The sequence below is a fragment of the Muntiacus reevesi genome, chromosome 2 (genome assembly GCF_963930625.1).
Source record: "Muntiacus reevesi chromosome 2, mMunRee1.1, whole genome shotgun sequence".
Classification (NCBI taxonomy): domain Eukaryota; kingdom Metazoa; phylum Chordata; class Mammalia; order Artiodactyla; family Cervidae; genus Muntiacus; species Muntiacus reevesi.
The window spans coordinates 120,888,155-120,915,751 of record NC_089250.1 but is presented as its reverse complement, the minus strand read 5'-3'; the positions used below and the strand labels follow the sequence as shown (position 1 = coordinate 120,915,751).

General features: G+C 45.9%; 1 protein-coding gene across 1 annotated transcript in view; it reads left to right on the top strand.

The window, feature by feature from the left end:
• The window catches only part of ANTXRL (ANTXR like), a 36,237-nt gene extending 9,250 nt beyond the window's left edge, over positions 1-26,987 (top strand). Inside the window, exons 2-15 of the mRNA XM_065919208.1 lie at positions 6,834-6,905; positions 8,228-8,299; positions 10,599-10,680; positions 10,788-10,821; positions 11,721-11,800; positions 11,877-11,945; positions 12,285-12,365; positions 12,465-12,525; positions 19,455-19,550; positions 22,568-22,619; positions 22,968-23,058; positions 24,084-24,230; positions 25,707-25,745; positions 26,877-26,987. Of these exons, the coding sequence (XP_065775280.1) occupies positions 6,834-6,905; positions 8,228-8,299; positions 10,599-10,680; positions 10,788-10,821; positions 11,721-11,800; positions 11,877-11,945; positions 12,285-12,365; positions 12,465-12,525; positions 19,455-19,550; positions 22,568-22,619; positions 22,968-23,058; positions 24,084-24,230; positions 25,707-25,745; positions 26,877-26,987 (1,087 nt within the window). The remainder of the gene's footprint in view (positions 1-6,833; positions 6,906-8,227; positions 8,300-10,598; positions 10,681-10,787; positions 10,822-11,720; positions 11,801-11,876; positions 11,946-12,284; positions 12,366-12,464; positions 12,526-19,454; positions 19,551-22,567; positions 22,620-22,967; positions 23,059-24,083; positions 24,231-25,706; positions 25,746-26,876) is intronic.
• The last annotated feature ends 610 nt before the right edge of the window (positions 26,988-27,597 follow it).

The following is a 27,597-nucleotide window of genomic DNA, read 5'->3' as shown; positions in this document are numbered from 1 at the left end:
TATCCAAGTACAGAGATGCTATATCTTTTTTTTTCCAATTTGGATACCTTTATTCCTCTTTCTTGACTAGTTGCTCTGCTTATAACTTCCAATTTTATGTTAACAGAAGTGATGAAAGTGGTCATCCTTGTACTACTTTTGATCTTTGGGGAAAAGCTTTTGGTCTTTCACCATTGTTGTGTTAGCTGTAGGTTTTTCATATATTAGCCTTTATCATGTTTTTCAGAGAATTTTTCTCTGTTCCCAATTTGAGTGTTTTTATGAAAGGATTTTAGATTTTATCAAGTGATTCTTCTTCCTCAGTTGAAATGATTATGTAGTTTTCCAATATACTAATTTTATTAATTACATTGTTTAATTTTTGTATGTTGAACCTTCTTTATATTATAGAAATAAATCCCACCTTTTCAGATGCTGCTAGATTTTTTAAATTGAATATTTTTGTATTTATATCCATATGAAATATTAGTCTGTACTCTTCTATTGTTTGTCTAGCATTGGTATCAGGGTAATGCAAGCCTCATAAAATAAGTTTGAAAGTGTTCCTTATTCTTCCACTTTTTAACAGATTTTGAGAAAGATTACTGTTAATTCTTCTTTAAACGATCAGTGGAATTAACCTGTGATACCATCTGGTCCTGGACTTTTCTCTGTTGGGAGATTATTCTTTACTGAATCAAGCTTTTGTTTACTCATGATTCAGTTTTGGTAGTTAAGTGTGTTTCTTGGAACTCACTCATTTCATCTAGGTTATCTATTTTGTTGGTTTACTAATTTCAGTGCTCTCTTAAATCTTTTTTATTTGTATAAAATCAGTAGTAGTGCCCCACTTCATTTTCTTATTTCAGTAATTTGAGTCACCCCTCTTTAGGTCAGTGGATATAAAGGTATGTAGATTTTGCTGACCTTTTCAATATACCAATTTTTTTTATTTCACTGGTATTTATTTTTCTATTCTATGTTTTATCTATCTCTTATAACCTTTTTTATTTCCTCCCTTCTGCTAGTTTGGGTTAGTTTTCATTTCTTTTTCTAGTTCCATAAGCTATAAAGTTAGTTTATAGATTTGAGATTTTTCTTCATTTTTAATGAACCTGTTTACAACTACAAATTTCCCTCTCTACTTTCACTGTATGTTTTGGTATGTCATGGTTCCTTTTTCATTTGTCTCCTATTTTCAAATTTCTCCTGTGACCCATTTGCTGATTAAAAGGGTATCATTTAACAATTTCCACATATTTGTGAATTTCCAGATTACTTTATGCTATTGACTTAACTTGCTGCAACTAGAGAAAACCCTCACACACAGAAGCAAAGACCTAGCACAGCCAAAAATTAAATAAATAAAAGAATATTTTTAAAAAGAATTTTAAAGAAATGTCTTATAATCCATCCTGGAGAAAAATCTGTATTCCACTGTTTAGGAGAAGAGTGTTCTGTACATATCTGTTAGGTACAATTGGCTTGTGATGATGTTCACATCCTTTATTCCCTTATTTCTCTATTTTCTTATAGTTTGATTGTTCTATTACTGAAACTGAGGTATTGAAGTCTCTGACTATTATTGTAGACCTGTTTGTATCTCCCTTACATCTGTTTGCTTCTTAAATTTTGCTTATCTGATATTTGGTGCATATCCGTTTGTAATTTTTTTGTCTTCTCAGTGAAGTAACTCTCCCTTAATTATATAACATCTTTCTTGTCTTTCATAACAATTATTTATGCAAAGTCTAATAGTCATCCCAGCTCTCTTTGTATTTATCTTTGTTTGAAGTATCTCTTCTCATCCTTTCATTTTTTAACCTCCTGGTGTCTTAACATCAAAAGCGAGTCTCTTGTAGTCGTCATATGGTTGCATCTTTTTTTATCTATTATGGCCATTTGTGCGCTTTGATTGGAGAGTTTAATCCATGCATATTTAAAGTAATTACTGATAGGGAAGGACTTTTGTTATTTGTTTTCTGTATGTCTTTTAGCTTTTTTTCTCCCTAATTTTCTTCATTCCTGCCTTCGTTTGTGTTTAGTTGATTTTTTTTAAAGTAACAGGTTTTGGTTCCCTTTTTACTTCTTCAGTGTGAAAATATGTTCAGTATCTATTAAAGATATTTTTTTTATGGCCACATGGGCATTAATGGTTACAAATCAATATTTTCATATACAATATACACATATAATTTTTCTGATTTTCTTTATTTCTTCCTTTTTAAAAATCCTTATTTTGATTCAAATATAGTTGACATATATCAAGTATATTTAGATAGCACCTTTATCAAATCACATGATTATTACTTCTTTTTTGTGGTGGGAATAATTAAGATCTAGTCACTTAGAAAATTTAATGATTATAATAAAATATTTTTGTATGTTCACTAAACTGTGCATTAGCTACCTGAGATTTATTTGCCAACTAGTTGCAAGTTTATACCCTTAAACAGCACTGCTTACTCCCCCAAGACCCTGGTAACCACCACTTTACCCTGTTTAGATGAGTTTGGCTATTTTAGATTCCACATATAAATGATAACATACAATATTTGTCTTTCCCTGTCTGACTTACCTTACTTAGCAAAAGATCCATCACTATTGACACAAATGGCAGGATAGCCTTCTTTCTTATGGCTGAATTATATTTCATTGTATATATGTACAGTGTGTTCTTTATCTACTCATCTGTTCATGGGCATTTAGGTTGTTTCTATTATCTTAGCTATTGTGAATAATGCTGCAATAAACACAGAATTGTGTATGTCCCTTCAATATTCTGTTTTCATTCCCCATTCACTTCCCCACCCAGCAGTGGGATTGCTGGGTGGTGTGGTGATTCTATTTTAAATTTTCCCAGGAACCTCCATATTGATTTCCATAGTGGCTAAAGCAATTTATATTCCCATCAACACTGTAACAGTTTCCCTTTGCTGTGCATTGTCACCAATGCTTGTTATCTCTTGTCTTCTTGATGATAGCCATTCTAACAGGTGAGAGATGTATCTCATTGTGGTTTTTGATTTGCATTCCTTTGATAATTAGTGACACAGAGCATCTTTTCATGTACTTGCTGTCCATTTGGATGTCTCCTTTGAAAAAAATATCTATTTCTCTACCCACTTTTTAATCAGACTGTTTGGGTATTTTTATTTGAGTTGTATATGCCCTTTATATATTTTAGGTATTAACCCTTTATCCAATATGTGATTGTAAATATTTTGTCCCAGTCTATTGGTTGCCTTTTCATTTTTTTGTTGTTGTCACTTTTGCTTTGCAGAAGTTTTATGCTTTTTTTTTTCTTTTTTTTTTTTTTTTAATTATTATTTTTTTTTATTTTTCAGGGGGTTTTGTCATACATTGATGTGAATCAGCCATAGAGTTACACGAATTCCCCATCCCGGTCCCCCCTCCCACCTCCCTCTCCACCCAATTCCTCTGGATCTTCCCAGCCCAACAGGCCCGAGCACTTGACTCATGCCTCCCACCTGGGCTGGTGGTCTGTTTCACCACAGATAATATACATGCTGTTCTTTCGAAACATCCCACCCTCCCCTTCTCCCACAGAGTTCAAAAGTCTGTTCTGTACTTCTGTGTCTCTTCTTCTGCCCTGCATATAGGGCCATCGTTATCATCTTTCTAAATTCCGTATATATGTGTTAGTATACTGTAAAAGGATTAATCTCAAAAATATACAAGCAACTCCTGAAGCTCAATTCCAGAAAAATAAATGACCCAATCAAAAAATGGGCCAAAGAACTAAACAGACATTTCTCCAAAGAAGACATACAGATGGCTAACAAACACATGAAAAGATGCTCCACATCGCTCATTATCAGAGAAATGCAAATCAAAACCACAATGAGGTACCATTACACGCCAGTCAGGATGGCTGCTATCCAAAAGTCTACAAGCAATAAATGCTGGAGAGGGTGTGGAGAAAAGGGAACCCTCTTACACTGTTGGTGGGAATGCAAACTAGTACAGCCGCTATGGAGAACAGTGTGGAGATTTCTTAAAAAACTGGAAATAGAACTACCATATGACCCAGCAATACCACTTCTGGGCATACACACTGAGGAATCCGGATCTGAAAGAGACACGTGCACCCCAATGTTCATCGCAGCACTGTTTATAATAGCCAGGACATGGAAGCAACCTAGATGCCCATCAGCAGATGAATGGATAAGGAAGCTGTGGTACATATACACCATGGAATATTACTCAGTCATTAAAAAGAATTCATTTGAATCAGTTCTAATGAGATGGATGAAACTGGAGCCCATTATACAGAGTGAGGTGAGCCAGAAAGATAAAGTTTTATGCTTGATGCTGATTTTTGCTTTTGTTGTTTGTGATTTTGTTGTTATACCCCCAAAAGTTATTGGTAAGATTAATTTCAAAGAGTTTCTCTCTATATTTCCTTCTAGGAGTTTCATGGTATCAGGTCTTATGACTTGAAGTTAGTTTTCGGGAGTCATGTAACATACAGGTTCATTTCCATTTTTCTGCATGTGCTTTATTTTTTCAATACCATTTGTTAAAAATATTGTCTTTTCCCCATAGGTGCTCTTAGCTCCCTTGTTCAAATATTTGTTAACTATACGTGGCATTAATTCTGGGTTATCTATTCTGTTCCATTTGTCTGTGTGTCTATTTTTATGCTATTACTATATAGTTTTAATCACTATAGCTTTGAAATCAGGAAGTAGAGTTTGAAGTCAGGAAGTATGATGACTCCAGATTTGTTCTTCTTTCTCAGGAATGCTTTGGTTATTTGGAGTTTTTTGTGGCTTCACACAAATTCTAGGACTATTTTTTCCTATTGTTATGAATGCATTGGAATTTTGACAGGGATAGCATTGAAGCTATATGGCTTTTGGTACTATGAACATTTTTACAATATTTTTTTTTTTCAATGCAGAAACATGGGGTGTCTTTTCAATTATTTGTGACATAGTTTTTATTGCACAGATTCTCACTTCTTTAGTTAAATTTATTCCTAGGTGTTTTCTTATTTTTTATGTTATTCCCAATAGGATAGTTTCCTTTATTTATCTTTCAATGTTTCATTACTGGAACTGCAACTGATTTCTGTATGTTGATTTTTATATCTTGAAAATTCACTGAATTCATTGTTTAGTTCCAACAGGTCTTTGGTTGAGTATTTGGAATTCTTTATATACAAAATCAAATAATTTGCAAATAATGACAAGCATACTTCTTCCTTTCCAATTTGAATGCCTTTTGCTTCTTTGTTGTGCCAATTAGCTCTAACAGAAGAGTGATAAAAGTGGGAATCCTTGGCTCAGGCCTGATCTTAGAGCTTTCAACTTTCCACCATTGAGTATAATGTTAACTGTGGGTTTATTGTGTACGGCCTTAATTATTTTGTGATATGTTCCTTCTATACTCAAATCTGTTTGAGGTTTTTTTATCATGAAATATTGTTGTAATATGTCAAATGCTTTTCCTGAATCTATTGAATTGATCTTGTGATTGTTAGCTTTCATCTGTTGATGTTGTGTATCCCATTTTTTAATTTGCATATGTTGAACCATACTCACATTCCAAGGTAAATCTCATTTGGACGTGGTGTATAATTCTTTTAATGTGTTCTCTTTTTGTGATTTGAGTACATAGAGTACAAAAGTTTTACTTTCTAATTGAAGTATAGTTGACTTAAACAATATTATGTTAGTTTCAAGTGTTACCATTAGTTAAGAAAGGATTTGTCTTGCAATTTAGTATGGACGCTTCTGATAGAAAGTCTATTTTGTGGGCCAGTTGTCAGAGTCTGGTGTTTGCTACTCAGTAATTTTTGGACATGGGCTTTCTTGGGGCTCAGTGGTAAGGAATCCACCCATCAATGCAGGAGACCTGGGTTTGACCCCGGAAGATGCCCTTGAGAAGGAAATGGCAACTCACTCCAGTATTCTTGCCTGGGAAATTTCACAGACAGAGGGCCCTGGTGGGCTACAGTTCATGAGATTATAAGTCAGACATGTCTTAGAGACCAAACAACAACAACAATTATTGGACATAGCCGTGTCACATCCATCTGCTCACTGCAATGTATAAAGCATGGATTTTAAGGCTAGAAATGGGTTCAGTTCCATACCAGCTATGGAAATTGTGGAAAATTCCATGACTTGTGAGAGCCTCAGCTTTCTTATCTGAAAAATGAAAATAATGCTGATATCATGGGGTTGTTCTGGAATTGGAACTCATGTAACATGAAGTGCCTGGTGCATACATCTCAATGAAAGATAATCTTGATAATGTTTAAAGAATCTATTCTTAGTTTCATCACTACTTGCTGAGAGATTTAGTTGCAGTCTAGAGGATGTGGAAGGAATGGTAGACAAGACTAACTAAGAGACTTTTGTTGGAATATTGTTCCAAAGAGCCCTGACCCGCACCCAAACACACACTCTCAAGGGACAGGAGAGGAGCAGACACCTGGGAATGGTTTATGCTCAAGGGAAATTAAGGGATCATCAGAGTCATATCAAAATCACTGGAGGCTTTTCCAAATAATGCAACCTACATCACTTCCAATGTGATAGCTGCACAACCATCCTGGTTTGTTAGCAGAAGTTCCTCATCCCTTAAAAAGTTCCTGACTCCCAAGCACACAGGTCTGATTGGTCACCCTTCCCACACTTAAAACTTGTGAATTCACCACCAGAATGACCCACTGAAATTGCTGAGGGTTTGTGGCAGCCTTCAACCACATGGAGTGCGAGGAAGGAGTTGCTAAAGGGTCTACTGGAAACTGAGGAGGCAGAAATTCTGCCTACACAATGGATGAACCTCATACCTCTAACTCAAGTCTTCTTCATTTTCAGGTCAGGAAGTGTGAACAACAACTGGATGAACATTTATTCCTTTGTGGAGGATTTGGTCAAGAAGTTTGAAAAGTATGGCTTCTCCAAATTGCAGGGTATTTTCCCCTGCCAGGCAGAGTACACAGCTGTTTAGACTCAGTGGGAATGGGAGCCCCTAGAGTCAGAAGCACAGAGCCCAGGGGAATGTTCTGAAGCAGAAAAGAACAGGTCATGCAGATTCCATTGGGTCTCAGCAGTTTTCTTGCCTCCTATTTGGAAGGCACTTCATAATTGTAGGGGACACAGTCTACCCTGAAGTTCCTCATAGATGAGGAAACAGGCAAACCTGCAACATGATAACAACACCAGGTTAAATGGTGTCAAAGGCCAAAAGAAAAAGGTGAAAATTTTATAAGACAAATTAAAGAGAAAACAAGAATTCTTAGAGAAAAAGTCAAGGGTGGTTTCCTAGAGGATGTGGAATTTTGAACTAGATCTTGAAGTATGGGGAAGAGAGAGTAACAGAAACTATTAAGGAGACTTCTTGTGCAGTGAGTGGTCTGTTCAGCTGGAGGGTAGGGTTAATGTAGAAGAAGGTTGGGAGATGAGGCTGCACAGGATGGATTTGGACCACAGCCTTCAGGGCACATAATGCCAGGCCAAGGGACTTGGATTTCCTGCTGTAAAAAATAGGGATCTACAGATGATTCTTGGGCAGGGGTCGGACATGATCAAGGTTATGTGCCAAAAAGGAAAGTCTGATATTGTGAGTAAAATGTGTTGAAACAAGACCCAGGAGCAGTAGGTAGCTTATCTAAGAACCTACTGTAGCAATTTACCTAAATGATGCTAAGTGTCAATGGACCAAAAGACAGAGTCCAGGGAAAGGAAATGGAGGGATGCATATGAATAGCTGCTAAAAAGGAGAATGATTTCTCTGAGATGAGTGGGAATAAAGCAGAGAAGGATGTAAAGGAAGGAAGAGGAGTAAAGGTACAAAGAATTTTATAGGAGAAGAGAAACCAGTTAGGAGGCCCTCATGAAAGAATGCATAGGTATCTGATGTGTGCAGTGTGCATGTACACATGTGTGCATGTGTATGTGTGTGTGTGTGTGTGTTTAAGAGAGAGAGAAACACATTAGAGGGGTGAGGGGTATAAGGTTGGATCAGGATGCCATCCTGGTACATTCTTCCAAGAAGGCAGCATGTCTCCACAGGCTTCCTTCACTAGGATACCTACAATCCTTCATTAAAGTTAGAGAAACTTCCAGGTTTGGGAAATGAACCCAAAAGCAGAAGCACTGGTGTGGGGAAAAGAGCAATTGGCATGCACTGACCAATACTGGCTGCATACTGGCTTCATTTTGAGCCTGGGTCATATAGAGCTTCTCATGAGCACGTGCTTCCTCTCCAGCCCTAACCTGCGGATGTCCTTCATCACCTTCTCCACAGAGGGTCACACCGTCATGAAGCTTACTTCAGACAGGTAAGTGCCGCTTTAATCTCCCAAGGCAGGCCTGGTGAATGAGGTCCAGGGAGACTCCTAGGAGCTGAGGGTTTCCACTGGGTGCAGATTGGGCCAGCCTGGGCTCTGCTGAGTGCTCACTCTGACCCCAGTCCCAGCTCCCTGGTTCCTACCAAGCCCTGACTGTGCTGGCACTGGCCTGTGTTGCTAGACCATCTCCTCTTCTCCAAACCCTGCTCTCCACCTGTCCTGTCCTCTCAGCCTTCTTCACTTTTCTTAGAACTGGCTCACTGTGAGGACTCCTGGGGTCTGGTGAAGCAGATGCGTGGGCCCTTTGTGAACACTGGCCTGTGTTGGGCGCCTCCCCTGTGTGTCAGTCTTTGCTCTGGGCCATGGGGGAGGAAGAGAGGCAGAGTCAGAATCAGGAGACAGGGATGGGCATGTTGAAGGAATGGAGTTCACTGGATGGGAGCTTGGTCCCTTGGTGGGTCTGAGACAAGGGAGCCCATGAGTGTGGCTCCAAACACCAGGCTGGGCTGGGTGTAGGAAGAAAGCATGACACCAGCACCCTAGGTGTGCCCAAAGGCCTGGAGCTGGAAGAGAGGGAACTCATGAGTATCCAGGAACTTAAGATGCTCATGATGCAAATGACTGAAACCCAGAGAGTGTGGTGGTGCCAGTGCATGGAGACAGCACTCCCTGGGCCTGGATCCCAGAAGAAACAGGGACTGGGTTTTCTGTTCAGTGCGCTGGGGAAGGCATGGTTTTGTGTGTCCCTGTGGTCTGCATTTTGCAGAGAGAGCCTCTGAGTGAGCGTGAGGTGGAAGAAAGCAAGTGAGTGGGGAGCTGTCAGGCTGGAGGCAGAAAGAGAGCTGGGGGCCTCTGGTAGAGGAGCTGTCCGTGGGGGAGAGAAAGACTGCTGACTCCTCTAAATAGGAGTTCAGAACTTGAACCAAGGGAGCTGTGAAGGAGTCTCCTGAGGGGCTCCCAGTCCTCTCTGGAGAGTGGAAATGAAAATGTCTCCCTCAAGGGAAAGTGTCAGAAGAGGAGTGAGAATGAGGGGAGGGGGAAAGTGGGGTAGAGTTGTAAGAAGTGAAGGACTTCATTAGGGCATAAGCAGGCTAGTATTCTCTCCATGCATGGAGCTGGGAATAAGGATGGAGTAGCAGGGCAGCCAAGAAAAAGGCCAGAGTGAAGTCCGGATAAGCTCAGTCCTGGGCTGGAAGCTGGGGAGGGCTGAGGGTTCCAGCACATTTGGGATGCTGTCAACAAAACAAATCTTCCCAAAAGTGACAGGAAGAGGGTAGGTTTTTGTGGGGGTTTTTTGTGGTTTTTTTGTTTGTTTTTGTTTTTTGGCATAGGTGGGCAGGGCCTTGTTTGGCCTCCACTGACCCTGGTCACAGGCCTCCTCAGTTCCCATGCTGGGTCAGGTAAGGCAGGATCAGGGGTTCTCAGTTCTCATTTCATGGCAGAATCCCTTCTGACTGAGGCAAGAACCAGCCTTCAGGCACCACATTCTCTAAGACTTGATGTGATGGCTCAGCCATCACACTGGATAAGCTTGAACCTAAGCCCCACACCCTGGCGTGTCCCAGTCCCATTCCCCACTATCTGCTGTAACAGAGGCCAACAGAGATCCCTGTGGCAGCCTGGGGTCACTGCTCTTCAGCCCATATGGACACTCCTCAGGCCTCTTCCCCATTTACCATCTATTTCTTCCAGACCACATGAAGCCCAGGAGCCCTAGACTCTAATGGAGCAGCTTGACCACTTCCTTTAGCACCGATTCAGTGAGGGAAGTGGTTTGGAAGGACCAAGGTCTACTACAGGGGGCCTGTGGGAGAGGATGAGGGGGCAGGGCAGAGTTATCAGCAGAGTGACTTCTCCAAACTCAGCCTTGCTTGTTGAAGGATAGCGTGCCCTCACCAGGGACCCCTTAGGTGCCAGTAGCACCGCCAGTCATGTTGGGGGTGCCGGATCCACAGGTGCGCATCCTTGGGTGCTCCCCTCTCACCACGGACTCACCACTTGCTGAGTCCCCTGAGGTCTGCCTGCTGAGACAGGGATGAGCACATTGAAAGCCAGGTCCTACTTGTAGGACTGAAGAGCAGCATCCTCCACGCTTACTGGGTGGTAGACAAAGAAGCCTTAGGGTCAGTCCTATCAGTGTAAAGACATGGACAGAAGGGTCACGACAGGGCCACTTGTGTTCTCAGGTCCAGGCAGGTCTCCACAGAGCAGAATGGCACCAGCGCAGCTGGTCTATTTTGTAACAGTCAACCTTCATTCCTCCTCAACACCCTTTACTGACTTCTTTCAGAAATGAAGTTCATGATGGTCTTATCAGACTTCAGAATATAGTGCCTACAGGAGATACATACATGCAGGAAGGATTTAAAAAGGTACAGATCCTACAGCCCTGAGAATTTATTCTGCTTTGTCACATTCTTAAAGAATTATTGGGTCTTCTCACTTCTCACCTCCCCCACTTTCCTTCAATTTGTTGCAGGCAATTGAGCAAATTGAACAAGCTCACTCAGGAGGTAAGTTGCCTGTTGATATCACTGTGTTCAGCTGGGACAGAGCCAGGCCTGGCCTCAGGGAGGGCTGGTGCAGACCCTCCTCGGGCAGCTCCTAGCGCTGACTCTTGGAGCAAGCTCCTTGCCCAGTCTGTGCTGCAGGTTCCTCTGCCCCGCCATGAGGATGCAAAGCTCCCCCAAGGATGTTCCTGAGAACCACATGGGATCATCTATTACATTCCTGGTTCTTACTAGATACCAAGTGCTTGACCTACAATTGAACTGCATGAAAAAGAAAAGAGAAATTCCAGGGACAATGAGCAGAGTACAGTTTAGGGAACAGAGACCTTGAGGTCCCCTACCTGCCCACACTCTGTCCACCACAGTTCTGGCTCTGCCTCCTTTCCCTTCAACCTCTCCCCTCTGGTTGACTCTCATCCTGTGACCATGTTTCCAACAGTGAGACAGGCTGTGCTTGGCCCAGAACCATCTGCATGTAGACGGTAAGGTTGCAGCCCTCATCAGGAAAGATGCATAGGCTACTGGGGAAAGGCAGGGAGCTGGGCAGGGCACGCTACCCAAGCATCTGACAGTCAGTCTGACTGCTCCTCCCTGTGCTCAGCTGAGAGGCTTGTCCTTGCCAGGGAAGTAGCTGCAGTTGCCATTCAGGATAAAGGCTGTCCACCTGCCCCTAGTGAGGTTCCACTAGGAAGTGCTCTGAACCAGTCTCAGGCTCCTCATCTGTCAAGTGGGTCCTGGGCTAAGGCCCCTTCTCTTTCGAGGTGCTCTGGGTGGCAGGTTCTGGTGTCAGGGTGGCCCCTCCCAGGAGGAGAAGGTGTGGGAGCAGCACTGCGGGCCTGGTGGCCTGAGGCAGGTCACTCCAGGTGCCTTGCTCACAAGGCAACTCCCTATTTTTTCTGCAGAAAGCAAGGTTCATTCCATGATTATCTGTCTGACTGATGGAACTCTGGAGGAACTGCCACTAAAAGAAACTATAAAAGAAGTGAGTCCAGACCATCGTTACCAGCTTTGGGTTCCACTTGTTTGGTGAATTATACTCAACACTCTTTTTCTCGTAGGCTGACAAGGCTCGGAAAATGGGAGCAACAGTATACTGTGTGGGGGTAAAAAACTTTAAGGAAAATCAGGTAATCCTGAACGGGGAACCACGTGCCACTCTCGAGCCCAGCTGGTGAAAGCTTTAAGAGACAGCGGTCCCAGCATCACCCAGCGGCTGTCCCTCTACCCCAGCCCAAGTGTTTGCACAACAGGCAGTCATGGCATATGAACAGCAAGTGTTGTGTAAACCTACACACCAAAGGGGCGGGTGGAGGAACTTTCCACTTCCTGAGGGTGGGCTGCTGATAGATGCCAGAGAGTGGCCCTTGGAATCCAACATGGCAGCAGGCAAGAGTCCATTTCCTGGGATAGGATCTATTGTGTTTTCAACCTCTGGCTGTGTGCCAACCATCTCCTCTCCACTGTAGTTAATGGAAATTGCAGACAGTCCATATCACGTGTTTGCAGTGGACCACGGATTCAAAGCTCTTAAAAACATCGTTGATCCAGTGAGTGAGGGCTGGACTTGAGAAGCGGGAAGAGGTGGGTTCTCAACAAGTTCCTGGCATTCACATCCCCTGCTCCTGTCCCTCATCTCCCTATTTTAGCTCGAAAGTAAGTCCTGTATTGAAATTACTTCTGTGGAGCCTTCCGATATCTGTGTAGGAGGTAAGAGCTGGAGTTGCTTTTGTAAATGCAGTGGTGTGTGTTTGTGTGAGTTGTTAGTATGTCCAGGGTGCACTGTGGGTGTGCTGTGAGCACATGGTTTCAACATATATGGTTTGTGTATGTAGTGTGAGTTGTATGTGTGAGTGTGGTGTCTGAGTGTGTGGGGTGATTGCACAGAAATTTGGGGGCATATGACTACATGGGGCCTATAAGAGAATGTGTATGTGAAGTGTGTATGTGGGGGGTTATGTGTGTCTGTGTGTTTGTACAACTACTTCTTCCGGCTATTGGGCTTCCTTGGTGGCTCAGCTAGTAAAGAATCCACCTGCAATGCGGGGTACCTGGGTTCAATCCCTCGGTTGGGGAGATCCCCTGTAGAAGGGAACGGCTACCCACTCCAGTATTCTGACCTGGAGAATTCCATGGACTCTATAGTCCATGGGGTCGCAAAGAGTCGGATGTGACTAAGCAACTTTTGCTTTCACTTTGTAGCTTTATTAGGATATAATTGGCAAACAGCTCTGCATGTTTAATGTATGCCGCAAAGTGACCTGACACAAAAATATTGCTAACTGATTAAAAGCGTACATATTTTTTTTAGCTCAAAACCTGAAATTTAATTAAGATATAAGAAAAACTTTATTTTAAAAACCCTCAACCAAACATGAACAGAAGCTAACATCATAAAAAAGGACAATGCATCAAGACTAGTAAGAGTTCACCCCTGAAATACCAACCTGATTCAATATATAAAATATCAAGGTGATTTTCCTCATCAGAAAAATGAAGAAAAATGTGATTATTTCAGTAGATGAAGAAAAGAATTGGACATAGTTCATGGCCAATGTCATACTAGTAACAGATCCTGACAAGGACATACAACAGATATTCACAGCTATGATTACACCCTATGGTTCAGTGGGGACGGCCTCTCCCTGAGATCTGGAACCTGATGAGGATGCCCTCCCTCCCCTGGGACTGTCCCTGCATCAGATTGGGGAGGATCCTGTGTAGTGCATTGCTGATAGAAGCTCTCTATCTGAACTGAGCTCTATGTGTGCCAGCTCAAGCATCCACATCACTGGGATTTGTAGAGCTGAGATGGGTAGATAAGCACATGCTCCCAATAACAGCATCTAGTTGGATGCAGCTGGATGCATAGTCAGAAAACTGGTCCTGGCTGTGGTGCTCTGAACTGCAAGACTACAGTGCAATAGGCTGTGGGTTCAGACAGAGCGTTCATATCTGATCCCTGCTGCTCAAGGACATGAAACCGAGGCAAACTGCTGAATATCTACCAACTACAATTTCATCTCCAAGAAGGAAAAATAACAATACCCTCTCTCAGATCTGCAGTGAGACATAGAAACAGTGGAGTTCACGGTGACTGGCACAGGCTCTAGAAGCTGGTGGCCCTTACCTGCAGGAGCTGGTGCTAAGACTTCCATCACTGACCCCTGACTCTGCCTCCACCCTCACACTGAGACCAGGGTGGGGAGGAAAGTGGTTAAAGAACACCCCAGGATAAAAGCATCTCTAGCTGAGCCCTGTAGGTGGAAGCTCTCAGACTCCTCCTGTCTCTGACCCTGTGACCTGTGCAAGGTGTGGACATGGAGAGAGACCCCACACATGTGCAGGGTCTTTTCTTGCACATCCCAGCTTGCAAGCAACCTGAGAGCTTCCATTCTCTGATCATGTCCCCAGGACACACACGGGCCTGCAGACCTCAGGGGAGGAGGCCTGTTGTCATTCATGCTCTGTGGTGGCCCAGCAGGGGTGACAGGTGCCTGCTGCACACCCTCTGCCAGTGAGGCCCAGCGGTGCTGCTCTGACCTTTACAGTCACTGTCATCTTGTCGAAAGCTGCCACACAGCATGACTGTCACTGGGAGGGAAAGCTCAAGGCAGGAACCTGGTCCCCAAATAAAGCAGCAGCTGTCATTCTGAATAAGTCAGTGAGCCGAGTGAGAGAAAGCCAGGAGGGTGTGAGCATGAGGCACGCCGCTGCTTCAGCACCTTGGGCTACCTCTAGGAATAGGCAGAAGCTTCTGCTGGCCTCCCTGTCTCCAGGCCTTTGCTCCAGCCCCTCCTCTACATCAGACCCGAAGGGTAGAGAAGGCTACTTCTGTAACCTTCAGGAGGCTGAGGCCCCCAGGCCAGACAACTGGGCCTTCCAATGTCCAGCCTCTACTCTAAGTCTGCCCATCTGCTGCAGAGGCTGGGGGTGGGGGTATTGGGTTTCCTGCAAAACTTTGGCCAGCTTTCCAGTGTCCAGCCCACCCAGGCTTTGCACTCTCAGAGCGCCTCAATCCGGTGCTCAGTTGGGCCCCCAGGCTTCTCCCAGCCCTTGGTCTCTCATAGTCACTCATCATTCAGTAAGAACCGTAACTTCTACTTGGCTGTGTCCACAGCATTATTTTTTTTTATCATCCACTTCATTGTTTTTATCCCAACCCTTTATTACAGAAGATTTCAAACATATAGCAAAAATGGAAATGAACATATAATGAACATTCCTCTCTCCACTGGATTTGCAATTAATATCTAACCATATATCCCTGGTCACGTATTTATCTAACTCCTCTCTCTTCCTTATCTCTCTCTCTTCATCAGTCCATCTTATTTCTTGATGCATTTTGAAATAACTTATACTGATCAGATTAGCACACCCCCAAACCCTTTATTCTGCATATTTTTACCTCCAGAACACGTTTCATTGAGTTTTGTTTTGTTTTTTCTCTTCAAGTGCAGCAGACTTAAGTGTATCATTTGATGAGTTCTGAAAAATATGCATATGAAGGCTCACAACATCAGAGTTGTCCCCAGAATGTTGCCTCAACTCTCCTCCCAGGCAATCCCTGCCCCCACCCCCTAGAGGCAGCTACTCTCTGATTTTTTCCTCCACAGGCTATTTTGCTGCTTTAGAACTTCTCTCAGGTGACTCACAAAGGATGAGTGAGAGGTTTGGCCTGGGGCACTGGGGTTTGGCCTGGGGCACTGGGCACTATGGTTTGGGGATTCATTTCTCCTGTGTGTTGCTGGGTTTATTCGGGCTTGACCCATAAATAAAGCCCAAATAACCCCAGGCAGGAAGTTTATTCGGGCTTTATTTATGGCTGGAGGTGGCACCTGTCCCTCATTTTCTTGTATGTGACCAGGCCAGAGTGAGTGTCTGCAAGAAGCCCAGCAGGTGGGGCCCAGTGGAGGTCACAATAGGACACAGTGCAGAGCAGGGCTTCCCTCTGAGGTCTGGTGTCCATCTCTGCATCGTGGCTGGAGACCCTTTGTGAGGGTGGCTAGGGCAGGGGTGAAGGCAGAGCACATTGTGCAGAACAGTGTGGGATTCCCCTGCAACCAGCCTGGGTAGAGGCTGTCCTCCACCATGATAAGGTCTCCCCTTGTCCCATCCCATGGTCTCCCCAATTAACAACCACAGAGTTCAACTTTGATATGTAAATTCCTATCTAAATATACTTTACAGGGATATTTTACATCAATAGGATCATGCAGTACATAGTTTTCTCCAACCTTCTACATAATATGCCATTGCATGGATGGACCAATTTATTTCGCTGGTCCTGGGGAGACAATATTCAGATTGTTCCTAATAGGTTGATGTTAGAAGTCATACTGTAGGACCATCCCGACACTTACCTCTCTGTGTGCTTGGGAAAGGAATTCCCTGCAATCAAGACCAAAGTACAGTTGCTGCCTTAAGGGGAAGCCCAGCTCATGGTTGGCAACTTCCAGTTTCTCTCAAAGTGGCTGGGCCACACTGCATGTGGTGCTCCCCCGCCTCCTCTCCCCAGGGCCAGTCACTTCCACCTTACGCGCCCTTGTTAGTCCCAAGCAGCTTAGATGTCCTTTTCATGCTCAGCTCCACCAGCCTTCTCAGAGACAAGCCTGCCTCATCAGCTCCTCTCTTTAGAGCTCCCAGACGACTTGATGTACAACTTTTCTTCCAAAGAGAAAGTTCTCTGTTCCAAAAAGACTCAATCTCACTTCCAAGGCCTGAGGGCTTGTAGGCAGTGGACCTGTGTGGGATGTGCAGCAAATACAGCCCTGTAAGCCTTCCTGTGACTTTATTTTCTTCCTGTGGTTGATACTGTTGGAGGCATTGGGGTATGAGGAGAGAAATTTGGAAAGCAAGAGGGACAGTTTTCTGGGCAAAGCAAAAGTCCTTTACCCGGAAGTCTCTCTTGCTGAAATATTGAAACCACCACCCTGCCTTCCACTTTGGAGGCTTGTCAGAGTTCAGCATCCCCCCTTTGAGAGCAGCACTGCCTGGGAGAGATGGGCTCCACTGCAGAGGTGAAGCAGCACCTGAGCGGAGCTGGAGGCAGCAGGAGACCCCAGGAGGAAGGCAGGCACCAAGGCAGAGGGCAGCGTGCACTGCTCCTGAGGAAGCCAGTGTGGTCTGCGCAATGGGCTGTCATCCGGCCCTGACCTCTGCTGCTGCCCTGCCTCCAGTCACCCACATGGAGGAGGCTGGGCCCAATCTTCACCATGAGGCTGGGACCACCAGGCCCTCTACTGGGGCTTTCTGGTTTCAACTCAGAGCCCTGTGAGTGGAAGACTCAGGTCAGAAAGGACCTGTCCCCAGAGAGCAGAGTGACGGATGTTTGGAATTAAGACACCCGCAGAGGTGATATAAGTGTGTCCTGAATTGGGCACTTGAGGTCAGATCCCTGTACCTGCCTTGGGCAGGAGGAAGTGACCTGCCCTTTCTAAGTCACAGTTTCCCTATGTGTAAAATTGAGTAGTAAATCTTGCCTAGCTCCTACCTAAGTTCATGGGGCTGTTGGGAGATTTAAGGGAGAAAGTGTAAAGACTGGTGTGTTGTAGGTGCTCATTAGTGGGAAACAACATTTGGATGAACACAGGAGTTGTAAGCTTTGGCGTGGCACTTATTTGCTCATTTCTGATTCCTTTTGGCCTTTTGTTTATGGCAGAAAGGCTTCTACTGGCTTTTTTTTTTTTTTTTTGCCTCATCTAGAGCCTGATTTCCCCATGTTCAATAGCTAAAGTTTCTCTTCTCTGCCTATATCTTTACTTAAAATATGTTTTATTAGTTTATGGTTCTGCTTTGCAAGGAAACCATTCTTTGCAATAAATAATCTTGGAATATGAATTCTGAAATATACTTCCATGAGATTAAGGCCCAACCACCTTGCTCAAGCTGGACTAAGCTGTGCTGGTAAAGGCATGTTTGCAGAACACTGTTCCAGCTGCTTCTTCCTGGACAAATACAGATTCCTATGTCGTGGTGGGCAGGGCTCTTAGGAAGTGTGAAAAGTCAGGGAGCAGCCTGGCAGATTTGGGTTCAGAAGCAGCATTGGTTTGTTGGCTACTGGGCGTGGGAGAGGATGTCACTAAGGGACCTCAAGGTTGCCCTGAATGAGCCAGAAAGTCACTGATTTCTTAGCACAAGGCAATCAGTTCACCTTCCCTGTTATTTATCAAAGCTTCAGTGCTCTCTCCATGTTTCCATGTTGCTCAAGCTCTTCCAAGGACAGGTCAATGCATCAGGTACCCTCCTAGACCAGGCAAGTACCAAGAGAAAGAGGTGTGGACCAAGGTCAAGCCAAGGATGATGGTCAATAGTGTTAGGGGCAAGTACTTGGCCACTGGAGAGCTTCCCTTTCTGAGAGGGCAGTGGCCTCTGGCCCAGTCAGTGGTTGACTTACAGAAATACAAACCCACTCATGCCAAGTGTTCCCATTTTCCAAGAATACTAGGAATCTGGATTAGTAGAGAAAATGTTCAGATTTTAAACATGGACTCCCATTTTCTTGAAAATACTTGAAAGCCTACAAAAATATGTCAGCAGGACAGCTTCAGCCCACAGCCCAAGAATCTAATTTTCTCAAAATAGAGAGTTTACAAACTTCACCTTGATCTGACAGGGACTACAGGAAGACTTGAAGGAGGGGGAATCAGGGCTGTCAGGTCCAAAGCTGTGCTGACATTTCTGAGGAATATTCCTCAAGCTAATTGATCTTGGGCAATTAATGATGTTAACTAGGAGAACAGGAGTGGAGGCCACTGACCTTGGGCTTGTAGCTGGAAGACCTCATTTATCCCCAGGAGTCAGGCCCACTGGCTGCCTTCTCTGGATCCATTAGTATTTCAGTTGCCATGAAGTGCCAGTGGGGACCTAACAGCCTGGCTAGGGCTATGGCCCAGAACTACACCTTAGCAAATAAAACCCTCCCACCCTAACAGAAGGAAATACTTGGTGAATCCCTGGGGGCACTGTGTGAGGCACATAAAGCAGCAGGAAGAGGGAGGGGAAGAGCAGTCATTGCAGACTTCAGAACCACAGCTAAGGCAGGATTTCACCCTCCATGGGTGATTCTCCTGTGCAGGGCCCTCACCTCCTTTCTTGGCCCTGCTTTATCCAGATCCTGGCCCTGTTCCTGGGGTATCCAGCCTGCCACTGGCATAGAGAACCACAGTGAGGAGGAACAGACTCCTGAGTGTGAAAAAGGCCCACATGCATTTAGTCTTGCGTGCTCAGCTCAGACAAGGGTCAGGAATGTCTTCAGCTGCATTATCTTGTTTCCGGGTCATTAATGTAAGGGAAAGCCTGTTAAGGAACACCTCCTGCAATTCTTAGGGAAGACCTTGGGACTTCAAACTCAGAAACCTATGGCTGGGTTTGCCCCATGGAGGGTAGCAGACAGGGTGCCTTCAATGAGCTTGAAGAATCAAAGGCGGCAGTGAGAGGCCGACAAGTGCTCAAGGCCCAGGCATTGGGCCTTGTGATGCCAGGTAAGACGCAGTGTGCACTCATATATTGGTTCAGACATAGCTGTTTGCTTATTGGAATCTCTGGGAATTCAGTTATACCATGGCCTATCATAACTGTAAGATCAGAAGGAAGTCAGCACTCTCCTAATAACAGACCTTTGGGTGTCGCCCTTGCAGATGAATATGAATTGATGATTTCTGGAAAAGGTTTTAATAATGCAAAGAGTGAGGATGACGTTATTTGTAGATTTAAATTCAAAGACAAGCACATTGGTAAGTAGCCCCCTCGGTGCCACCAAGTGACATGCTTCCCACACCACACTGCATTCCCTTAGCCAGCTAAGCCATCGAATCCTTTGCTGACCATTCACTGCAGACTGTGAATGATGATTCATTGTGAGGATGGGGGCAACACAGATAATGGAAGGAGTGACCTGGCTGGTAAGACTGGCTACCTTGCACTTCATCTCACTCTGGAAGATATCAACTCTAGCACATCAAGACCATCTTGGCTCAGAGCTTACCCTTGCAGAGGCTGGGCTTGGGATGCTGGGTCTGCCCTTACTGCTGAACGCTCCCCACACTTTGCTTGGCCCTCACTACGCTTGAGAGACAAGTACTTGAATCTCACAGCTCTTCTGGTGGGAAGTGATGGCACCCCAGGGCCCTGAATCTGTGCTAGGTACACTGAGCTCTCCCAGGAGGGTAGAGTCACCTAGTATTGAGAGCAGATGCCGATCACCAGGCCCGGACCCTGGAATTCTGGCTCAGCCCCACTTTACATGTGTGATCTTGACCTAATAAGTGTTCTGTTCTCAGTCTCTATTGTCTGTATAGAGATTATATATAAAATATATATAAAATGGGGCCATTTGTATGGTAGGTGCACAACTAAGGCCTATCGTGTACATAAGCTACTATATGGAAATATTCAGGCACTAGGTGTGCCTCCAGGATGGGTGAGTGGCCTGAGGAAGTACACAGATGGGGCAGGAGATATGGCCTCATCACTGAAGTGGATCTGATCTCCCCCAGAGAGTGCCTGGGGACAGTTAGACTTCCTCTTCCCCCTCAGGTCTCCAAGTTATCCCAGTGATATATTGATTTGATACATTATTTTCAATGACGCTTCATTCCAGGGACATCTGGTAAACCCAGAGCAAGTCCTCTCCCTCAGCACTTCTAGGCCATCTCTTCTTCCACGGGTGCATGGGGTGGGCAAGGTTCTTCCATTGCTAACTGCTCACACCACAAAATGTGTAGATGGTCTCAGGGAGTTAGATTTCCCATGGTTTGTAGTTTCTTGGGAGTGATTAGGACTCAGTAAATTATTTGCACAGAGAACTATTTATTGAGCATATTGGCTAATGTGCTCAGTGCCTTACATGCACTATCCCCATTAATTCTCAAAAGACATCTATTGTTATTCCTTTATATCGATTTGAAGCCAGAGTCAGGGTCAATTCAAGAGCATGCCCAAGGTCACAAGCTGGTTCTTGTAGTTGCCTCCTCTGGGCCTTCCACCTCACTCTCAGTGACCTTTCTTGAGGAAGGTGGGACCCAACCTATCTTTGAGGAAATGTGTTCAGATGTTCCTCTGTGGTCCGTGGCTGTATTGCTTTCCTTTCTAGACATCACCTCTCTGGGATGGACCAGGACCAGGTTATCCCACAGGACAGCCCATCCTATAGTCCTGGGCTCCTCCACTGACCACCTCACTGCATATAGTCGAGGCTGAAAAGAAGTGGCTGCACCATGCTGTTTACTGCCAGGAGCCCTGATGCACTGATGAGGATTGATTTGCTTCCTTTTAATTATGTTTGCCTCTGATTAAAACATAAGACAAAAGTTTAGAAAATATAAAGAAACATAAAAAAGAAAAAATTAACCAAGTTTTCTATAAGTTTTTCATTGCTTGTCACTAGTATGTAAAGTTTTTACGTTTCAAAAAGTTCTCTAAATGTGGCAAGTATTTAGTTACCCAGTTAATATTGGGTTGAAACCTGCTTTACAATCAGCCATGCTTTCCTGGGCCTTCAGTATGTGGAGTGCCTTCCATAACACCCCTCTCCCTGTTCAAGATTGTGAACAGCCTATGGAAAACAAACTGCCCACAGTAATCCCAACCATCCTGTCCTTCAGATGCAAATCCTTTCCCCTAACCATACTGGGCAGTTAGCTTTTATTTTCAGTCCCAATGAAGGACTCACACTGTCTGAAGTTCATAGCTAATCTGACAGTTGAGTTAGGTCCAAAAAGTTTTCCATGTGGAAATGAACCATTCTTTAGGGAAGAGACCTCACCTGTGGCAAAAAGATAAAAACAATAAAAATACTTTAGAAATTGCTGATTATAACAATGCTACATAGTAGAAGACAGGAAAATATGAAAAAGTAAAGAATAAAACATTACCCCTGATCCCAACATAGATAAGTGTCTATAACATCTCAAATACAGCTTAATATATCTAATTTTTCTGAATGACAGAAGAAAAACTGAAGTGGAATTAGAGAAAGTATTAAGAGTCACACAGATGCTTCCTCATGAGACATGCTCTTCATGAGACATGCTTCTTCATCAGTTCATTTAAAAAAAAATCCCTAAGTTAAAAGGAGGCTATAAAAGCATTAACAAATTAGGAATGTGAAGGGAAAACTTCAGTTTGATTATAATTTCATTTATTTATTTTTGGCTGTGCTGAGTCTTTGCAGCTGTCCATTCCCCTCCCTTCCCTACCCCTTTCCTTGTTTTTTGACATCATGGCACTTTTCACTCTGGCATTCATTTTGTCCATTGTTTGTTACTTTATTGTCTGACTCCCTCTTCAGTCCCACAAATGTCAGGCCCTTGAGAGCAAGACTTCTGCCTGCCTTGTTCCCATTAAACACCAGAGCCCAAGCCCTGAACAGTGCCTGGTGCATGGTAGGTGTCAGAAAAAGGCAGAGAAGAGAAGCTGCTTCTGCCAGACAGTGGTAGCTCTTCTTGTCAAGGGCAGGCAGAGGGGAGGGGTGGGTGGATGGATGGATAAGTCCACTGACATTCTTCTCATGTGATTGTGTTTCAGATGAAAAAGCCAACTCTGTGAAAGATACCAGTATGATATGCCCAGGAATAAAGACAGAGAATCCAGATGAGTAAGTGCCCAATTTTGCCACCATGCGGTTTAAAGAATTTGATAATCCACCTCTACTGGGGCAACACAATAATGTTTCCAGGAGGAATGCATGCATCCTCCGCACCTGCCCTGGTTGACAGTCCCTTGAGGTGCTCAGTGACCTGCTGCAACCCAGGCTCTGCTGAGGAGAGCAGGATGCAGGAGATGATGTGCCCCGGGAATGAATGGTACCTTTGCTCTGGGCAGCCTTTTGGAGCTAAACTCCCATACTGTACTGACAGAGGAGTTGGAATGGTGACACCATACCACCATCCCTGGTCACTTAGCTCATGGCCACGAGGACATCTGACCTCATTCAGGGATCCTCACTGCCGTATCAGACTTCATTGCAGAGGATGACTTCGTAATACTTTGGGATGAACTCTCCTTACCCATGCTGTCTGCTCTCTGATATCCCTGAATGCCTGATGTTCAAAGTCATTACAGTGAGGAGATTATGAGCTACAGTTTGAGCCAAGTGTAAGAACTATGTCTGTCTGACCTGGTTGTCACTGTCTACCCTATCTGTGCTTTAGGACTTTCTCCCTTGAAATTAGCCTGAACAATGGCATCAGCTTCATCAACAATGATGCTAACCTCACCAGCAAGGACTGTGCGAGTGCCAGGGTAAGGATCTGGCAGCTAAGGCTGTCCTGACACCCTGCACCCTGGGGAGGCAAGTGAAGGGAAAACACCTCGGGTGGGTCCAGCAGATGGCCTGATGTACCTCAAGCATCATCTTGCAGGTAGCTCAGAGCCCTTAACCCTTCATCGGTGTGCTGAACTCCCATCAGGCTTGGGCAGTGCCACAGGAGGGCTACTAAAAAGAGCACTTATCGTCCAAGCCTTGCAAACCTTTGCTCTCTCTGTGAACCAAGTGTCATTGAAGGCACACGGAAGGGACCAATAAGCAGACTCCAGAAATGATGCTAAGGCTCTGCCCAGCCTGGACCTACCTTGCCACCTTCCCTGGGCTGGGCCTTGTGGTGGGGACCTCAAGGCTCCATCCTGGATTCCAGCGGGGGTGAGTGGGAGAGGTTGAGACACGGTGTAGTAGGAGACAGAGTCCAGGACCTCTGGGACCCCCAAGCCCTCCAAATCTGGGTTCCAGGCGCATGGGTCTGGAGGGTGGAACAGCTGTGGCCATACCCAGCCAGCTTTGCCTGAGGCTACAGAGCCAGGAAGTAGGGGGTGAGGCTATGGACAGGTGCCCGGTAGGGGGTGAGGCTATGGACAGGTGCCCGGCCTCTGCTCTTGCACCCCCACCTCTCTCCCATCTCTGTGTCACAGCTTTCTGTGACCCTCACAAAACCCCAGCACTCTCAGCCGAGGCAGGCAGTAAGGGCTGTGCCATCACCCCTTGGAGGACTGGGTTTCCTTGACAGGTCTCTGGGGAGTGTCTCTGAACAGGGCCAGCAGTGGGCTCTGTGGCCCGGGGCTCCCCTGGGTACCAGCCGTGATCTCCTGGCATCTGTTTCCTCAAGTGGGGTAAACAAGCAGAAAGGGGTAAGGGAGGACAGAGTGGACTGGTGTGGGATTCAAGTGGGAGGCACCTGGTCCATGCCAGGACTCTGCCATGTGGTTTTTTTCTGTAGGCAAGGGGGCCAGCTGAAGCGACAACTACCCCACCAGCTCCTTTACCAACTGCCCAGCCGCCTCCAGAGACACCACCCAAACCGCCTGCACCCCCCGCACAAGTCATCCCCTATGTCAACCCTCTCTACTTCTTTGCACTCATCCCAGCCCTGCTCCTACTGTCTCTGATGTTCTGGTGCATCTGGTGGCTCTGCCACAAGAGGGTGAGTGACCCTTGCCTACACAGCCCGTGTCCAGCCCTCACCATCCCCTGAGGGACCACGCAAGGGCCTGCTTCAGATCCTGCCTGTGGGCAGGTTCCCATCAGCTCCAGGGCCCTCATGCCAGCAAACAAGGCACAGACTATGTCCTCCCCTCCTGGGCTTAGACAGTCGGGGCTCCTAGGGGGCTACCTGCATCATGCTTCCACTTTCACATAGAGGTGGCCTATGGGTTGTCTGGCCCCCGAAAAGAAGAGACCCCAGATCCCCTGAGAACCACACTGTCCTACAGCAGAAAGACTCAGGTAGATCAAAGCCCCAGAAGTCTCTGCTGTTGGGGGAAGAAGAGGGGTCTGCTTGGACACTGATCGCCCAAAGGGAGAAAGATGCTAGCCTGGAGGATGCTAACCTCAGAGGCGGCTGTGCCTTTGAAAACAGCATGGATCCCTGCCCATCTCTGGTACCTTCTGTACTCCTTCATAAGTCACACAGTCAGCAGGATATGCGGGACCCTATGCTGGGCACAGAGGAGCAGGAATGAAGTGCCCGCCACCTTTGCCCATAAGAGCTCATTGTCTAGTGTCTGGTCTGGTGTAGGTACCTGGGGGGCATTGAAGGTCAATGTCACCTTCAGAGGGTGTGGCAGGTGCCCTGATAATGAAAAGAATAGAGACTGGCCCTGGGAAGGGAGGGGAGGTAGAGGGACTGGCCAGTTTGCTTTGCAAGGGCACAGGACAGCATTGGGTGAAGAAGAGGGGAAAAGCAGAGCTGAGGAAGGACAAGCAAAGTCGCATAGAAACCAGCAGGTCAGATTTCTGCAAAGGGCAAGAAGTGAGGAGAGAAAGTATGGGGAGGAGGGAGGTGGACCGCCATCCCTGAGGGCTGGGAGGCAGGGAGGGCTGCAGGGGGATGGGAGAAGAGGGGAGGTGGGAGGGGTGTGGGAAGAGTTCTCTTGTCTTCATATGATGTCAGGGCTGCTGATGAAAACTCCCATGTACAGCCTCTACCAGGGACCAGGAACCTTTGTCTGTCTCCCACTTAACCATACATGGAGGTCTTGATTCCCCTTTGATAACTGAGGAGCCTGAGGCCCAGGGATGGGGGAGCCTGTTGGTTATAGACCTACAGACAGTACACAGAAAGGTTGACACCCCAAAGCCCATTTTCTGCCTCCCTACTGCTATTGAGCAGCATCCCCTTCTATCTGCATGGGTGAGCCAGAGCCCTCCACCTGCCTTTTAACCCATGATTTTAACCATAGTGACTGTCCCTTGTTATGAGTACCAAGTAAGCAGGAAAAGATGGATGGAGGTGAGAAGTCATTAAGGAGGGAGCTGTGACACCCAGGTTGGGGTGTGAAACTTGAAGGAAGCCAATTCATGCTGCAAAGATCTTACCCCAGAATGCATCAGTTCAGTAGAGATAAGCTTTATGGGCTCTAAACTTTGACGACTTCAATTTTGATCACTTCCATTGTAGACCGTCAAGGAGCCACCACCAGTGCTGAATCCAGAAAGGGTAAGTGATGTGTTTGGTCCTAATGTTGAGAGCATGCCCACTGCATACAATGCCCTACACAGAGAGGCCCCCAGATGTATATGGGGAGATGTCCTCCCCCACCCCTCCAACTCTCACTTATCTGGGCATAGAGAACTGGTGGAAAGAGAAGGTGACAGAGGGAAGGCAGGGATGCTGATGAAGAAGTAGACTCACAAAATGTCACCCAGAGAACACCATTCCCCAACCCCCAACATGCTCTGATCCAGGGCCTTTAGCACTGGATCAGCATGTGGGGTAGCCCGTCTCAGGAACAGCTATGATCCTTCCTGGAATCAATGGGCTTTTTGTCAGTTCCCGAAGGAATGTTTGTAGGATGGTCCTCCCAGGACTCAGGTGAGTTTTGGGGAAAGGATCCTCAGGTTTCAGGGACCTGGACCCCCTCCCTGAGCTTTGGTGCATGTTGGGACTCCGTTTCCTTGTTCTTCATCCCTGGCTCATTTCAGGGTGAGGGCCTTGGTGGGGTTGGCCTTTGGGGACTGAGGAGGGAGGAGGGAGCCTTATCTGGCATTGAGCTGTGAGAGAGGTGAGTCAAGGTGAGCACAGGTGCCAAAGTCAGGTGGGGAGGCTGTGGCTGACCCACCAGAGTGGGAACCCAAACCAGGGCCCATAAGAGGTAGTTAGAGCAGGAGCAGCGTGTCCCAAGGCGGGGGGACCTGGGTCTGATATATAGCGGCAAACAGGGTCTCTGCAGGGCTGGCACCGACACTGGCTGTAGTGAGGCCTGGGGGGCTGGATCTGCCAGAGGCGGGTGAATGCAGCCTTGTCACCTGCTACTGCAGAATCCCTGACAGCCTCCATCACATGGCTCAGTCTGGCACCCAGCCTCTCCTACAGGGGCACCCTCTGTGAACCAAGGAATCAGGATAGAGTTTGCTGATGTTTGGAGAAGAGCCATCTATAAAACAAATGGAGTTGGTGTGTTTTCACACGGAGGCCACTCTCTTCCTGTGCCGGGTGCTGCTCATTTGTCTTTGATTCTCCAACAAACATTTGCTGAGTGGCCAGTACTTGACAGGTGCCAGGGCAACAGATGACATGTGTCTGCATCCAGGAGCTGCTAGACAAGGACATGGTGTTTTCTCTTGCTAGGAGCCAGAGGAGACATGCCAAATGCCATGCCCCACAGTGATTGTCCCTTGTGGGTGCCAAGGAGGGGGAATGAAACGAATGGAGGTGAGAAGGGCCCTCGGGGAGGAGTAATGACTCCAAGGCTGGGGAGCAGGAGATGAAGAGAGCTGGTTCATGCACAAGTCTGGATCCATTAGGCATGGCTTGAGTAGAAACGAGCTGTGGGCACTAGACTATGTTCACTTGGTACTAGAGAAAAGCCAAAAGCGTCCCGAAGCTAGTTGCTCAGGGGAAGCCAAAAAGTACAAGGGCTCACGTTCCCATCACTACCAGAGTTTCTCTCTTAGGATGGGCCCAAGTTCTGGATATTTTTGGATGCCCTCAAAGGGCAGTTTCAGTGCTGTTTCAGGGAATTGGTGGGGATGGAGCCCTGACAGGCAATTTCAAGTGAGAGGTGACACTATCCCTCTCGATGCAGCATCTAGGCCTGTAGCTTTCTCACAAACACATCTGTTTTTCAGGGAAAACTGGATAGCTTGTGTGAATTTGTTCAGCGCTGCAATCAGATGTCAGTAATGTGGTGTCCAACCAGAGACATGGTAAGCAGGGCACAGGGATGCTCCCCATGGGCTGGGGTCTTGGTTTTGCCCTTCATCATTGCCCCCTGAGACTGTGGGTCAGAGAACCCTGTCCTGTCTGGGTATCTGCCAGGAGGAACGCCCAAGAAGTGGAGACCTGGCGC